This window comes from Gallus gallus, chromosome 3 (assembly GCF_016699485.2).
Source record: "Gallus gallus isolate bGalGal1 chromosome 3, bGalGal1.mat.broiler.GRCg7b, whole genome shotgun sequence".
NCBI classification, from domain to species: domain Eukaryota; kingdom Metazoa; phylum Chordata; class Aves; order Galliformes; family Phasianidae; genus Gallus; species Gallus gallus.
In genome coordinates this window covers 77,257,844-77,272,683 of record NC_052534.1, presented here as the reverse complement: position 1 = coordinate 77,272,683, position 14,840 = coordinate 77,257,844, and the positions used below count along the sequence as shown (strand labels likewise).

At 36.3% G+C, this 14,840-nt stretch overlaps 1 protein-coding gene across 2 annotated transcripts in view; it reads left to right on the top strand.

Annotated features, from left to right (window-relative positions):
• Nucleotides 1-14,192, top strand: part of CYB5R4 (cytochrome b5 reductase 4) — a 28,112-nt gene extending 13,920 nt beyond the window's left edge. For both annotated transcript variants that reach the window (XM_001233870.7, XM_040697952.2), the window contains 10 exons: nt 749-806; nt 910-1,003; nt 1,585-1,617; nt 2,277-2,399; nt 5,588-5,728; nt 5,858-6,010; nt 6,496-6,646; nt 11,204-11,290; nt 12,671-12,835; nt 13,578-14,192. In XM_001233870.7, the coding sequence (XP_001233871.2) occupies nt 749-806; nt 910-1,003; nt 1,585-1,617; nt 2,277-2,399; nt 5,588-5,728; nt 5,858-6,010; nt 6,496-6,646; nt 11,204-11,290; nt 12,671-12,835; nt 13,578-13,632 (1,060 nt within the window). In that variant the 3' untranslated portion in view covers nt 13,633-14,192. The remainder of the gene's footprint in view (nt 1-748; nt 807-909; nt 1,004-1,584; nt 1,618-2,276; nt 2,400-5,587; nt 5,729-5,857; nt 6,011-6,495; nt 6,647-11,203; nt 11,291-12,670; nt 12,836-13,577) is intronic.
• The last annotated feature ends 648 nt before the right edge of the window (nt 14,193-14,840 follow it).

Sequence of the window (14,840 nt, the reverse complement as noted above, 5' to 3'; positions counted from 1 at the left end):
GTTAGGACGCAGGGAAGAGAGACGACAGTAGTAATGTACACACAAGGAGTGTGTAGAGTTGACTTTCTCTTACTGGGATTGCAGCCTTCATGATGCTGGAGTTATGTCAGAACTACAGATGTTGTACGCTTGAGAGCCAAGCGTAAGATGTAGTCAGATGTATAGGTTTTCTGGGCTTGGATAGGTAGGCTACCGTGCTGAAGAGGTCTTGAAAACCCTGGCAAGTATATGGTAATGGAAGCAATAAGAAATATACAGTATGCCCTTCAAATACTTACCTTACCCTGTTGTTATTACAAGGTTTGGGTAGCTTGGGAGTCATGAGAATGTGAAGCCTAGATATGGACAAATGAAAGAAACTGTGGTTTTGTGGTATGAAGGTAGAACCTGTAACCCTTGGAAATTGCTCTCACAATTTAATAACTTTGCTTGGAGCCAAGGACTTCAACCATCTTTCTTGGAAGGTTAATATACTGCAAAGAGGATGCATATGCTTTGTAACTAACACTGCTGCATACAGCCTTAATGGCTGTGCACTATCAGGATGGATAATTAGACTGCTTTTATTTTAATCTTCTTTTCAAAGTTATAGTCTCTGGGCTTACCTCTTGAAAACATAGTAAATACTGTATTTGCCTGGTATCTCTGTGAAAGAAGTTCTGTTTGAAAACTGCTGATTAAATATATTCTGGTATGCTGAACAAAAGTATGTATATATATATTTTCTTCCTGTACTTCTGTTTTACAGTTATGACTGGTTTCAAACAGATGATATGATCACTGTTGTCATATATACTAAGCAGAAGGTAAATGTATTTTATGAAAGAGATAATTACAGGATCTTGTTGTGATCCAGATTGAATTCTTGGAGAACTTCATTAAGATGCTCGTTTTCCTTGTCTGTGAAAGGGTATGAATGCAGAGTTGGTGATAGTGGACTGTCAAGACAGAAGATTAAGAGGAGAGATCATCCTGGATGACCATTCCTATCTTGTAGAAGTTGGTAGGTACTGTAATTTTACTGTTGAAAATACTGAATTTTTATTTTACTTTATCAAAACCTTCAATAAGGCCATGTATGTTTTGCATATACCACTTAGATTTTATTCCTCTTTATTGAAAATGATTACATTATCAACTCCTGTCTTCATCTGGTTAGTATGTATATTTTCTTATTCTGTTTCTTATTTGATGTCCTAAGCCACATGGAATTAAGTGTAGTAAGAAACTGACGTAAAAGTTATGTAAGTTTCTCTGTTCCAGGTGTGTGTTATTGATCACTTACTAAAATGCCCTTATTCAGAAAGGGCAAGTGGAATGATTTAGATGAATACAAGTTGATAGTTATATCATGAGTCACTGTTTAAAGAAAAAAAATGCCTTTCTTACTGTGTTATGTATTAGCTTGCAGAAGTCACTGATACTGATACGAAGGAAGAGTGAAATTTCAGGGCCAATTAAAGATGCATAGGGTTGTAGGCACATTGCTTCACACAGTATTTCTTGCTCTAAGCTGTACAAATATATAAAGACTAGACTGTAATTCTATTTTTGCTTAAACTGGTTTATTTCTTTTTATTTCAGACTTGGATCGTGAAGTTCAAGGTGACTTTGCTGGTAAGTTATCTCTTGTAACTTTTCTATATTTCTTTTAACATGGGAATGTAGAACTTCCATTTATTTTTCTGATCCATCAGATACTTTACAGCTTTTCATACCATCAGATTCTGACACAGTCAACCAAATCAAACCATACAATTAAATTCTTTTTTTCATTTTGACACTTGAGCTTGTAAAAAAATATATATATATAACAATACTCTGATCCTTTGGAGTATTGCTAAAATAATTAGAAGTGAGCTGTGGTGGGTATATGTAAACCATTCTATGCTTTGAATGGGATTTTCAAAAACTTATTTATTCATTCAAATGGCCATTTGAAAAAAATGGGAGGAAGTATGTGGTGGCAGTTAACTATTTCCAGTAAATAAGGACTTGGACTTTGTGTTATTTCTGACCAGATGGACTACGAATCTTTTCACAATGTATTTATTAGATTTATTAAATATAGCACATTAATTATACGTATTAAGTTAGTGCTTATTCTTCTGAATGCCCTGTAAAACATTAGAGATAACTGGAAGTATTATAATGTAATGCATTAATCCTGTGCTTCTTGAAAAATGACTGGTTCTTGAGTTTAATAGAGGAGTCAAATTATATTGTTGTATGAAGTGTAACTAAAAGTAACAGTAGGAAACAATTTTCTCTTGTAGTAAATATTGGTGAAAAAGTTGGGAAGGTAGAGATCATTTTAAAGAAGAAGGATCGTATTCAATGGAAAGTGCTGGGATTGCCTTTGGAGAGTCATAATACGTTTATCAGGCGCACAGAAAGAGGTAAATACGGTCTCATTAGCAGTTCTTTTAAGACTTTTTAGGGCATGTTAAACAGGATTTTTCTTTTCTGTGACCATACTTCATTTTTTTTTAAGGAATATTTTCTGGTCGTCTTGAAAATTGCTCAGATGCTCTCCTTGAACAGATGCACAGTAAAATTTTTGCTGCTGTTGTTTCTTTCTTCCTGGTTGCGTTTTCTTGCTTTGTCTTCCAGTAGAATTGGAGGTCTTTGAGGCTTGCAGAAAGATTGGGAGAGTGTAATAGGGGAAGATGAAAATTGCTTGAGAGTTGTTGCATCTAATGGCTGTCTGTGTGCTTGATATCCCTTCTGTTGGTATGAAAACTTCAGTAGGCCTTGCCTTGTGGCAAAGGATGTAGGAGTAACTAGTAAAGAAACAAAAGCCTCCACATCCTGCTGTTACTACAGACGCATCCCTTGTCAATGCTGTAACATTGTTCCAGCACTCTGTACCTTTGTAACTTAAGCTATGCATAGCTGAGGCACTCAAAGCCAGCTCTAAATAAGCTGCTGCATCTGCAGGGGGTGGTAGAGGTTACATATGAATTCATTTTGTGGTGAGGGAATAGTATGAACTTGTGGCAGCACTCAAGTGCATTACTTTGATCGCTGTGATTGTTTTTTTTCCAGCTAAACTAGAAATGTCTATAAAATAACATAATACATTATAAAGATGTTTCTGATGTTATTGTGACTATCTTGTTTCTCAGAAGCGCTCTTGACCCTCTGCCTATTTATGCTCAAAAGCTGACTAAATTTAGAACGCCTTATGCATGAGAGCAAAGTTAAGAACTGATTGAACATTGTTCACTCTTACTGGCTCATAGTTATGGTAATTAGACCATGAAAGTTGAGAGATTATTGTACTCCAAAAAAGAAGATTATGTGTATAAAAGCACATCTCTCTAGCTACATTTAGGTTGTGTAGTTGTGTAGAATGTAGTTTTGCTTATGCAAGTTTCAGAACTTACTGAGTCAGAGCTTGCTGAGCTGAGTTTCTTCAGATCCTCAGTTACTAAGGTGACTTTTTAAACCATTAGTCCAGAATTTTTTATTCAGCAATTTATTAAGAAATAAAATTGAAAACACTAGAAGGGTTATGAAAGAGGAATGTTCAGTGCTAAATGTCTTTCCTTTATTCTAGCTCTCTGCTTTCAGTGTGGCAATAATATCTACATATTGGAGGCTTCTGTTTGCACAGTGTAGACTTAATTAGCCTCACTCAGTTTTACTTAGAATTGTGCCTCCTGCCTCTAAATTGCCTAGGTTTCAATTTTGCTCCCATAGAGCAAATGCTGTTTAGTGTGAGAAACCCCCATCTCTTATACCAAAAGCACAGAAATAGTAATTAATAACTCAATTGTTTTTCCTGTCTTTGCTGGATGTGAAATTGGTTTGGTGTGCAAAACAACCTTTTATGAAGTATGATAATTACATTCTGGAAGTAAAATTATCATGACTTCCAGCCTGGTGAAGTAATACTGACCTCATAAAGTGAACTGATGCATTTTTTTATGTGAGGTTAAGAAAGTCCTTGAAGAAAATATTACATTTCCTTCAGTAAACTGCAGAAACCAGTAATGTGAAGTGTGATGCAAACACAGCAGCTCTCCTTAACACTATTTGCAGTTTAGCATAGTGTATTTTGCATTATTGAATAGTAACAATATTGGACAGATGTGGTTTGACTATTTACCTGTGTCAATGCTAGAAGCACTTTAACACAGGCAGAACATAGTGTCAAGTAGAATAATTCCTGCAGAAAGGTAGCATGGATGTGAATGGTGCTGGCCAGGGTGATTTTCTGTAGCTACATGGCTGCTTATGCTACTCCAGTGTGTAGCTGTGAGACAACTGAGAAACATCTGTGAGAACTTTTAAGAGTACAGGAAGGACATACTGGTTGTACAAACAGCTGTGCTTATATGCCATATCAGTTGCAGTAAGATGGGGAAAAAAAGCATTTTTGCTGCAGATGAAGTAACTTTACCCCTGTTTCGTTGAGGAGCAAAGTTACTCACATTTTACCATGGCTGAGAAGAGCAGGTAGAACAAGTGATACAGGGGTGTGTTGTGACTGGTGTACCTACACCAAGCTCTGCAGACCAGCTCCCCTTCTAGGCAGGCAGGCAACAGCAGAAGCAGTACCAGTGCTAAAGGAGAGCCTTGAGAGCTGCTTTGCTTCCAAGACCTGAGCTGTCTAGTTAAAGCTATTTTATAGGTTTTCCATCTGGCATTTTTATGCTGTACTATCTGTGGCTATCACAGATGCTTTGCCTTGAGTCCTATTTTTTTCACTTGTTAGTTTTATCTTATGTCAGGTGTAAGCATTTAAATGTTAATATTGTATCCCTAAAAGAAAATGTGCAAAGCTCTTTGTTGAATGCTGATAGGCCGTTATGCTTGTCTATCTAAGGTATCTAAGGTGAAAAAACTCCACATGAACATGGACATTTCCATTTTTAAACTGTCGTCAATATAAGTTCTTGCTGTAACTTGTGTGGCATTTTCAACAGTGGGATAGAAATTCCTGTGGACATAGACAAGGTGTTCTGGTATAGCGTAGCAGTAACAGTGCTGTAACTGTAGGTGGGCTGTGCTGGGGTAGTAGTTGATGAAAGGGTGCCAGAGCATACGCTTTAGCCAATATATACCATCTTTCTGCAAGAGCTGTAAGTATCATTCCCTGTGGACAGCCCTATCAGAAATATTTGCTGTGTTAGTAGCAGTGAAACAGAAACAATGCAGGGTGGTCAGCTGAATAAATACCCAGAGTGCTGGGTGGGTTTAGGCAGTGTGGTGCTCTGCCTCACTTAGTTTTCATTTCAATTACCCAAGCTGTTTTAATCTACAGATGTGTATTTCATGCTGAAGTTCTGTGGTGACTTCAGTAGAGGTAGAATGTGGTACAGATGGTTCTGCTTTCTGAAAGCACTACTGGGTTGATTTTCTGCTTCTTCATAGTCATTGCTAACTAATAACACAGATTCAATCTGGTAAGACCCTAAAGTAAGGCTAAGAAATTAGCTCCAAATTGGAAAAATCATTTTAATGATACAAATGCATCTATTTGTAGCATTTTTATAAAGTATTTTTATGTTGCAATATATTACGTTTTTTATTTTTCTCATTAAAAGATATGTAAGTAACAGCTAATTGATGCTTTTAGGATTGTTCTACAGGAAATGCAAGTTGGTTTCTAAGACAGAAGTTACCCATGACACCAAGCTCTTCTGCTTTATGCTGCCTAAGAGCACTCATCTCCAGGTTCCCATTGGACAACATGTTTACCTCAAACAAATCATTGCAGGTAGGAAAAACTGAGAATATGACCATAGCTATTTTAACATATCTCTCTATTTTGAGCCTCTGCTGTTTGCAGATAATTTACTGTATTCACTTTTCCTATTCTTTCAGCTACCTTTTGTCTTTTCTTTAGGGACGGAAGTAGTAAAACCGTACACACCTTTATTGCCTTTTTTGCCACTGGATTTCAAAGAACCATTTTGCCAGGATGGTGTGCACATATATTTAATGATCAAAATTTATTCCTGTGGGTTGTTCACACAGGCACTGGACCACCTACAAATAGGTAAATATCTGCTTTGGGGTGTTTTGTGTTTAGTTCTGTCTTTAGGTTGGCTTTATTATTGCACATATGTCAGCTGTATCAAGCAGTTAATTACTTGTATTTAATTGTGTATATAAATATATTTGTTGCTTGTTTTGTATTTGAGTGTATATACTCTTAATTAAAACTGACTGTATTTTTTGAATAAAGAAAATCAAATCTGTTTTATCAGACTCAAGATATACTTCCTTTTATGTTTCGGATTTAAGACAGATCTTTAATAGTAATCTCACAAATCTGTGTAGTCATAGCATAAAGGCAAGACGTTTTGATTGAACACCTGTTCTTTTAGCATAAATGATCCGTGTGTGATTTATATTGTACCCTTCTGAAATGAATCCTAACACTACAAAGATGAGGGGAGTATAAAAGGATCTTTTTAAAACTTCAGATTCTTGGTTTGTATTCATCTCATTAAGGATTACCATTCTATTTTGATTTTAAAGGTGATGATATTTCTGTCAGCAGTCCTGAAGGTAACTTCAAGAAGTCACAAGTTGAAGCCGTAGAAGACCTCTTTTTATTGGCAGCAGGCACAGGCTTCACACCAATGGTTAAGCTGCTGAATTTTGCTCTGACTAAAGTTGATTGTCTCCGGTATGTATGCTAATTATGATTTAACCTCAAGCTAATGTGATCCACAGGAAGAATAAGATGAAGTGTGATGAGCTGTCCTTGGCATTAATAAAACGATTTCAAAACCAAAGGGCATGAAAGCATTTTTCTTCAGTTTATTTTAGAGATGCTGATGCAGAGCACCTTTTCTTTTTGTAGAGTGCCATGCCACTTGATTACGTTTAGCTAATGTAACTGTACATGTTATAATCTTCCTCCTATTTTCAGCAGGCAACTAATTTCATTTGCCTTAAACTGTGTCACTGCAGACATGTAAATAACACATCAATTTTTGAGTAGTCATGGCATTTGTTTTACTGTTTGTAACCTTGAGCTTCCCTTAGCTTTTCAAATCCCTGGGCATAGTTACCTCAATCCACTTCACAGTAAAGAGTAAACTGTGGTTTGATGTGAGACATAAGTGCTTTTCATTAGAGTTCAACTGTTTCTGCAGTATCTCTTAGAAATCTTTCCTTGTTGAGAGGGGAAGAATGTGACTAGGAGCTCAAATTAAAACTACTCCAGATTTGATCCGTTGTTTTGAGTTTGACCATGCTGCTGTCTTAAAATACAGATTTCAATTGCATTCAGGCAGAGCATGTGAGAGATTCTTGCTTGTCTTGGGTCTGTTCTCTTGTGAAAGGCTGAGTGACATGGATCCCTAAAAGAACGTTTTGTCATGTGTATCTTTTATTTAATCGGTAATGCAAACTAGAAGTGTAAAAAGTCTCAAGAGAGCTCAGGTAAACTCAATAACATGGTAGCAAACTTTAAAAGGAAATGCAAGGGATGAGTGGGGTGCATCTTCTGAAAGAGATATTGCTTTTAGCAATGGTTTGCTTCCAGCATCATGCTTGGTGGAATTTCTTAATAGGTTGTTTTTGTCAATGTGAACTGTTGTGATTTGGGTGAGCGCGTAGATAGAAAACATGCCTGACCTTTATTTTCCTAAAAGCTGTTGCAGAGGATAGTTTTACAGATTTGACACTCCTTTCCTGTGTCTTTGGATTCAGACTTCTGTAAGGGTTATTAATTTGTATTACTGGGTTTTATTGAATAAAAGCACAGGATGTTTGGGCTCATTATGTCTTCATAAAGCACATTTAGAAAGAGGATAAAGAATTTAAATTGAAGGCTAGTCTTCATAATAAAGCTAAAAAGGATTATATGTATGCTGCAATAGTCTGTTTCTAGAAGAGAATCTAAAAGCATATGTTATTCTTGTACTGCATATTGTCCAGCATAAAAGATGCTGTTCTGTGAGGACACAACGTATGTACTGTTGGGGGTAAGGCTCTTCCAGAGGATCTTGTATTGTCAGATGCAAATAGCACAGGGCAGTCTGGCACTGTGAAATAAATTTATCATCTGGCAAAATACTTGGAAAGCACTACTAAGTGAATTTGTTTTGTTTTTTTTTTTCCTTCTTGAGTGGAAAACTTATATGTGTAAGGTAAATATTATATGAAAGCAAAATCAAGGAAAGTAAAACCAATAGTGAAAGAGGCAAGTCTTAATATGTTGTCCAAAAGCAGTATAAACACAGTAGGTAATGTGTGTGAAAGGCTACTGCTGCACAGCTGGTGCTTGTGTCTAGTCTGTCCTTGAAAGATGACCAGAAGTGTTCATTTCAACTCTCTTTGGCGTGGTTTCTTATGGGAACTCAGTACTAGCAGTTAGTTCAGGCTGCAGCAGCATGTATTTTCTTATTAGTTAAAATAAATGATTTTTTTTTTCCTACTTGCCGTGGAGACTCATGAGGTAGAATAGCTGGATTGTCTTGATTCAGTACAGGTACAAAGCATGGTGTTTCTGACTGCTCTAGGTGTCTGTCTGATGGCCTGATTTTTGCTGTTTACTCTAAACTTTTTTTTTCCAACTTTTCTCTTTTTATTTTAAAGCAAATGTCACAGAAATATCTTTCACATGTGTATACATGTACTTATGTAATATTCATATACGTTATGTGTATATTATATATGAACGTTCTTTTCTTTATCTTACTGTGAAAAGTAACAGTTGCCATAGATGTGGTTCATGTACACTAGAACACAAATTGCAGAGAGAATGCTGAGGAGGGATCTGAATGACTTTATGATCACATCACCTACTGAAGCAGCTTCTGTCTAGTTCTAGGCAAGTGCTGACTGACCCTCTGGCGTAGTACTGCTAACACTGGAGAACCTGCAGCTTCCCTGCATGGTGTTTTCCTTGACATTACTACCTTGGATCGTTGGATTTCCATTCATTCTGCCTAGCTTGTCTCCTTATTTTTTTTATTATTTTTTTTTAGGTTTGTTATTTCCTATCTACAGTGAATGTGGAATGCAATTTATTCTCTTCCTGTCTGCAATATCCTTTTGTGTATGAAGCCATAATGATTTTAGTTGAGTCTTGTTTCGCTTCTTACTGGCCAGACTGTATGAGGACACAGTATTCCTTTCAGAAGAATATTTGAGCAATTTTTTCCTATTTAAGATGAGATTTTTGTTCCTTTTTACTTGTGGTGTATTGCTACAATCAGCTGGATGCATTTCATAAAGAAGGCTGAGGCACAGAGGCACTAAGTGCTAGGCAGAGGGCTGTCCCTTCTCTAGAACAGTCTGCTCTTCATTCTCTTTGATAGCTGTCTTGTTTTGTTTCTAGGTTTTAATTCCTAAATTACCACATCAATCTTATATTCATTCTCAACACACTTTTCCACTTTCTTCAGCATCCTTTTCTGTTTCAGAAGCTGGTTTTACACCATTCTCTACTTCTTCCTCTGTGTCTGTGTAAGGATCATTTTTGTTCCTCTGTGCACCCTTCTTTAAGACCTTTCATAGCAATTTTCAGAGTTTATTAAAATCTGCATCCCTGGAAGTTTGTGGTATGTTTGACACTCCCATCTCCTTTCAAAAAACTGGCAGTTCCTCATTCTTTTTCTGATCTAAAGTTCTGTCCTTATTCTCTCAAATATCTCTTCTCTAGCAATAGGGATCATATCTAAATCTCTACATCTTCCGTTTAGCTGCCTTCTCCCTCTTTTGTAGCAGCACTCTTATCAGTTCATTCCAAGTTTTGGAGGTATTTATTTGCTTTATAACATGTTCTGAGCAGCACTGCAGCAGATAAATGAATATACAGTGAGTACGGAGTATCAGTAAAAATGTCCAGAGTTATTTCTTGCACATCCCAGTTCCTACCTTCGTACCCAAGGAATAAGTTCTATGGCTTTCTCATATGTGTTTTTGTTGACTCTTTTCCTCACCTGAGCAGTACTTGATGCTGTGGAGCATCATGCCTGCTCTGACAGCATTACATTCTTGAAGTAAGCTTTACTTTCTGTGTTTTCAGGGCAGTGGGCCCTGGGAAGCATGTAAAGAACCCTGATCTTTGGCACATACTAGCTTTTGACTAAGTTAATTTTAGAATTTAAAGATGCATCGTGGCTGATTTGGGAAGGCTTTCCAGAGCTTGTATATTGCAAGTTATTTTGAGTTGTACTGCATCCGAAACTTCTCTCAGTAACACAGTTGATGATTGTTATTACACATAACTGTTATACCTCGGTGCTGTAGTTTTGACAGCTGGAAATGAATGTGTTCTCTTAAGTAGAAGACGATCTCTTATCTTTGGCATCTGCTGTAGCTTTTAGGAGATTTGCTGGTATCTTGAAGTGTGACCAAACTGCAAAAGAGGAAAAAGGTTAGAAGACAGAAAAACATGATGTCTTCGGGGAGAACATAGGCTTTTAAATTGCAGTTAAGGAGCAGCTGGAGACCATGAACTCCTCTCCACAGAAGTCCTAGCATGTGTGACATGAATGAAAGATGGCTCTGCAAGCTACACAGGTGGAGGAGAGGGGAACTAATAGCTTCAATGCAGCTTCATGTAAACATAATGTGTCTGTTGCTGGTCTCTTAGAAGCAAAGTTGTCTCCATATAGGAGAGTGTTGGGTGCTGAACCAATGAATGAAGCGTGAATAAGATAACCAAATTCACAGCTGTAGTTCTGCCTTCAAGTTGGTGATTTAGGTTTCTCTTACTCCTATATGTTTGGATTCTATCTTCAGGTATTTAGTATTGACATGAACTTCTTGAAATTCCACTTACATATACCAGCTTGTAGAGATGTAACACAGAAAAGATTGATAGAGTTCATTAATGGTGTATTAACTGCAACAGTAGTGCCCAAACAATATTGAGAAGCCACTAGATAAATCTTGACAAGCAAGTATATTGTATTCTTAGTTAGGCCTTAGGTTATAAGAGACTTTATTTTTCTAAAAACAGTGATTCTTGAAGGATAGGTTGCAACCATAGGCAAGGTTAGGGCATTTAGAAGAGGGGGTCACAACTCCAACAGATTTAAAGTACAGCCAGAAAGATTTAGTGGATTAGAAGCAAAAAGATTTAAGAAGAGAATGGAAGAGTATGGATTTTTGTTTGTTTGTATTAATGTTAAAAGCTTGTGTATAATCCACTAAGTTCTGATTCATTAATGTGTTTCAAATACAGAAACAATGTGCGGTTAAGTTCTGTTTGTTTATTTTTAAGGACAGTGAAGCTGATCTTCTTCAACAAAAAAGAAGATGACATACTTTGGAGAAACCAGCTAGAGCAATTAGCTCTTAGAGATGAAAGGTACTTACAACTCTTGTAAAGAACAATTTGTATCATCCCAGTGTATGGTAGAACACATCTGGAGGCATACAGTAACTGTACAGCTATGGCACAAGGACAGACCCTACTTCTGGAAACTTTTATCTAGAATTTAATGAGACATAGGAGGTGGAAGGAGATTTGCTTATATAGGTCACAGATGCATATCAGCAGGGTATATCATTATGTTCTTGGAAGCTAAGAGTTTGATGTGATAGTGTTTAAGAGATGTTTGTTGGAGATAGAATGTTAGATGGAATGATAGCTTAAACTGTCAGAGAAGCTTTTTGAAGGTGAAGAAAATTAGCCTTAGTGATAGGACATATTGATATGCAAAGAAAAGGAAATAATAGACTAGGATAGTGTACCTGTTGAACAACACTCTGAATTTATTGAAGAGTCATGAAAAGTCTTCAAGTGTCACTTTGTGGCTAAAATTCTTAGCTTGAAATTCAGAGTTCAAATTAGGCCCTACTTAAAGAGTGAATAAACAGTAAGTAAAAAATTTTTCTCAGTTACAATCTAATTATGGGTTAAGACAGTAGTGCACGTCTAATGCTAACTTCATTTAGCAGGTCATATTTATGTCAGGAGACGTAGGAATGTCAGGTTGCCTTTTAATTTCAATACCTTTTTAGCACTAGTTAAATTACTAATGCCTGGGTTTTTGGTGAAACAAATATGTTTCATTTATGTTTATCTAATTCTTAGTTGAAATTGTATGAACAAATTAATTTCATCTATTCCTTCATAGCATTGATGTGAAAAATCAATATTATTTCATAACATAGTGATGTCTGGCACCTTGTAAGCTTTGCAGTCTAGACATTGTGCAAATTTACAGCAAAAAATCCCTTTCTCCCTTTCAGTAGCAGCCTCAGATACACAAGTGCTTGTTTTTCACTCGATAACTACCGTTAGTGGGTTTTAGAAACAAGTTAGAACACTTTCTCATTAATTAAGTTGTGCTGATATTTTGAAAGGTTTAGCTAAGCATTCTTATTTCCCTGCTCGTGGGTTGAGCTACACCAACGTTTGGATAAGTCAATAATGGAAAAATAAAATCCATGCTTTAGTATCTTGATTGGTACCTGCTGTTTTTTACTTCTTTACTGTAAGATGAAATACACAGCTACCATTCTTAACATTTAAAGATCGCATTAAATAACTAAACAGCTAACTTTGGAGGCTGTTTGATTGACTTGGTGCTAGGAACAGCTAACTGTCTGTAAGAATTAACATTGCATAGTAGGAATAGAGCAGAACAACAAAGTAATCCTAGCAAATGGCAGCGTCTCAGTAGTATTTTGTATTGCAGTTTTCTAATCAAAGACAATATTTCTGGAATATTCTGCTTTCCAGGTTTGAGGTTCAATTCATTCTTTCAGAGCCGGCAGAAGACTGGGTGGGTAAACGGGGGAAGATTTCTTCAGCTCTTCTCTCTGAGTGTATGAAAAGAAGTAAAAAAGACTCCAAAGTGCTTATCTGCATCTGTGGTCCAACACCTTTTACAGAACAGGGAATACAGTGAGTATTTTTATTAATGAGTTTGGGAATGAGGAACCTGTGAGGCTTGATCAGCCTTGCCAGCTATATTGTTTCTGTCTTGAAAGTCTTTCAAAAATGGCTTTGTTTTGTGCTTTGCAACAAAGCTTTAATTTAAAGAGTAAATGCAGTGTGTGAGTTTCATGAGCTTTAGTAACTTGTCAGAACTTTCTAAGAGCATCTTTTTAACTTTTTTTTTTCCTAAGTCCTGCTTAAAATTCATTACTCAGAGCAAAAATGATGTAATAGGAAGTAAGCTTACTGTGTAGGTGTTAGCTGGTTAAATGAAGTTAGTAAAAGTTAAAAGTCAAAGCTGCTGTTCTATCGCAAGCAGTTCTCTGGATTATTATTAATGTATTTATTTACATCTCTACCAAATACTTTGATAATATGGCTTATATTTAAAGATAAAGGGCTCTCTTTTTTGTGTCATCACTGAGGACAGCTGCACAGATCCAACGGAGGGTGGAGTTGCCCAATAACTTGTCTTTTAATAAAGCAGAGATGCACCAAATGATAGCTCTCTTTATTTTTAGGAGTTGTGTTGGTATCCTAACACGTCATGTATGGTCATGAAATGTTTTCTAAATGCATTTACTAAAGTAAATGAAGGAAAACTTTGCTGTGAATGTCTTAATAAAAACAAGATAGAGGTGCTGAAGTTGTCTGTGCTGAATGTTGGGTTTCAAATATTGATGTTACAAATTTGATTTCTGACTTTCAGATATCTGCAGGATCTTGGATACTCTCAAGAAGAGATGCACGCTTTTACCGCATAAAGCTGTATGAAGATATCAGTATCTGTTAGTTCAATACAATCTTATTTATTTACCTTCATGAATTTAAATAAGTGAGAAGCAATTTTGTAAGACTTGAAATTTCACACTTGGTACCAAACTGTTTCTTGAAAGAAATACATCTTTGGAAGAAAAAATTTTATACTGTGTTTTATCTCGTTTTGTAAATATTTTTTTCTAATACTTAAGTCATGATGTGTATTAATTTATTGTAGAGGGAAGCAGAAGTGTATGATATGTGTTACGTAAGGTATCTCTTGGTTTTGGTTCATGAAAGCTCTTTTTATTGCAAGCACTGATTTAGGTTTTGAACTGAAAGTCTTATTTCTTACTGTAATATGTCTGAAGAGCAATACTGTCTGAATTTAAACCTTGCACTGTAACTCAGGTAACCAGTCACTGAAAAATGTTCTTTTTCATCTGAAGTCTCTGTTTGACTTGCAAGCAATCCAATTATGTCTTTTGGCTTTGTAAAGAAAGAGTAAAAGTATAAAAAAATATTTTAAAAATTACCTCGGATGATAATAATAAAAGATTTTACAGTACTTAATGTATTTTTGTAGGCTTTTTTCTATATATTCAGTTTATAATGTGTTACAGAAGGGCTTCCGGAAGCTTAGGATGCTGAGAACTCATAACAAAAAGGCAGTGTCTTGGTCTGCCACAAAAATTTCTATATGAAATCACTGACTTGTACATCCCTTCTCATTAGTTGCCCTGTGTGTAAAAGCAGGACAGCCTATAGCCTGCAGATATCATGGTAAGGGCCATGTGAGTACCTAAAAATAGTTGACGAATTGTAGTATTACAAATGTATTAGAATCTGTGGGCTTTTTTTCCTGTTATTATAAAGATGTCAGTATGAGGCTGTAATTTGCTGTCAGGTGGTTTGGAGGGGAAAAAAAAAAATACAAAAAAAGTAAAATAGCAGCCACCATTCCAGATATACCAGTAATATCTATTTTCAAATTGAATATCAGGAAGAATTTATTCTCAGAAGGAGTGGAGAGGCAATGGCATGGGCTTCTCAGGGAGCTGTCACCATCCCTGGAGGCGTTCAAGAACCATGTGGATGTGGCACTGAGGGACACGGTTAGTGGCACGGTGGGGGTGGGCTGATGATTGGAGTAGGTGACCTCAGAGGTCTTTCCCAACTTTAATAATCTCGTGATTCTGAAAGCATTGTTAAA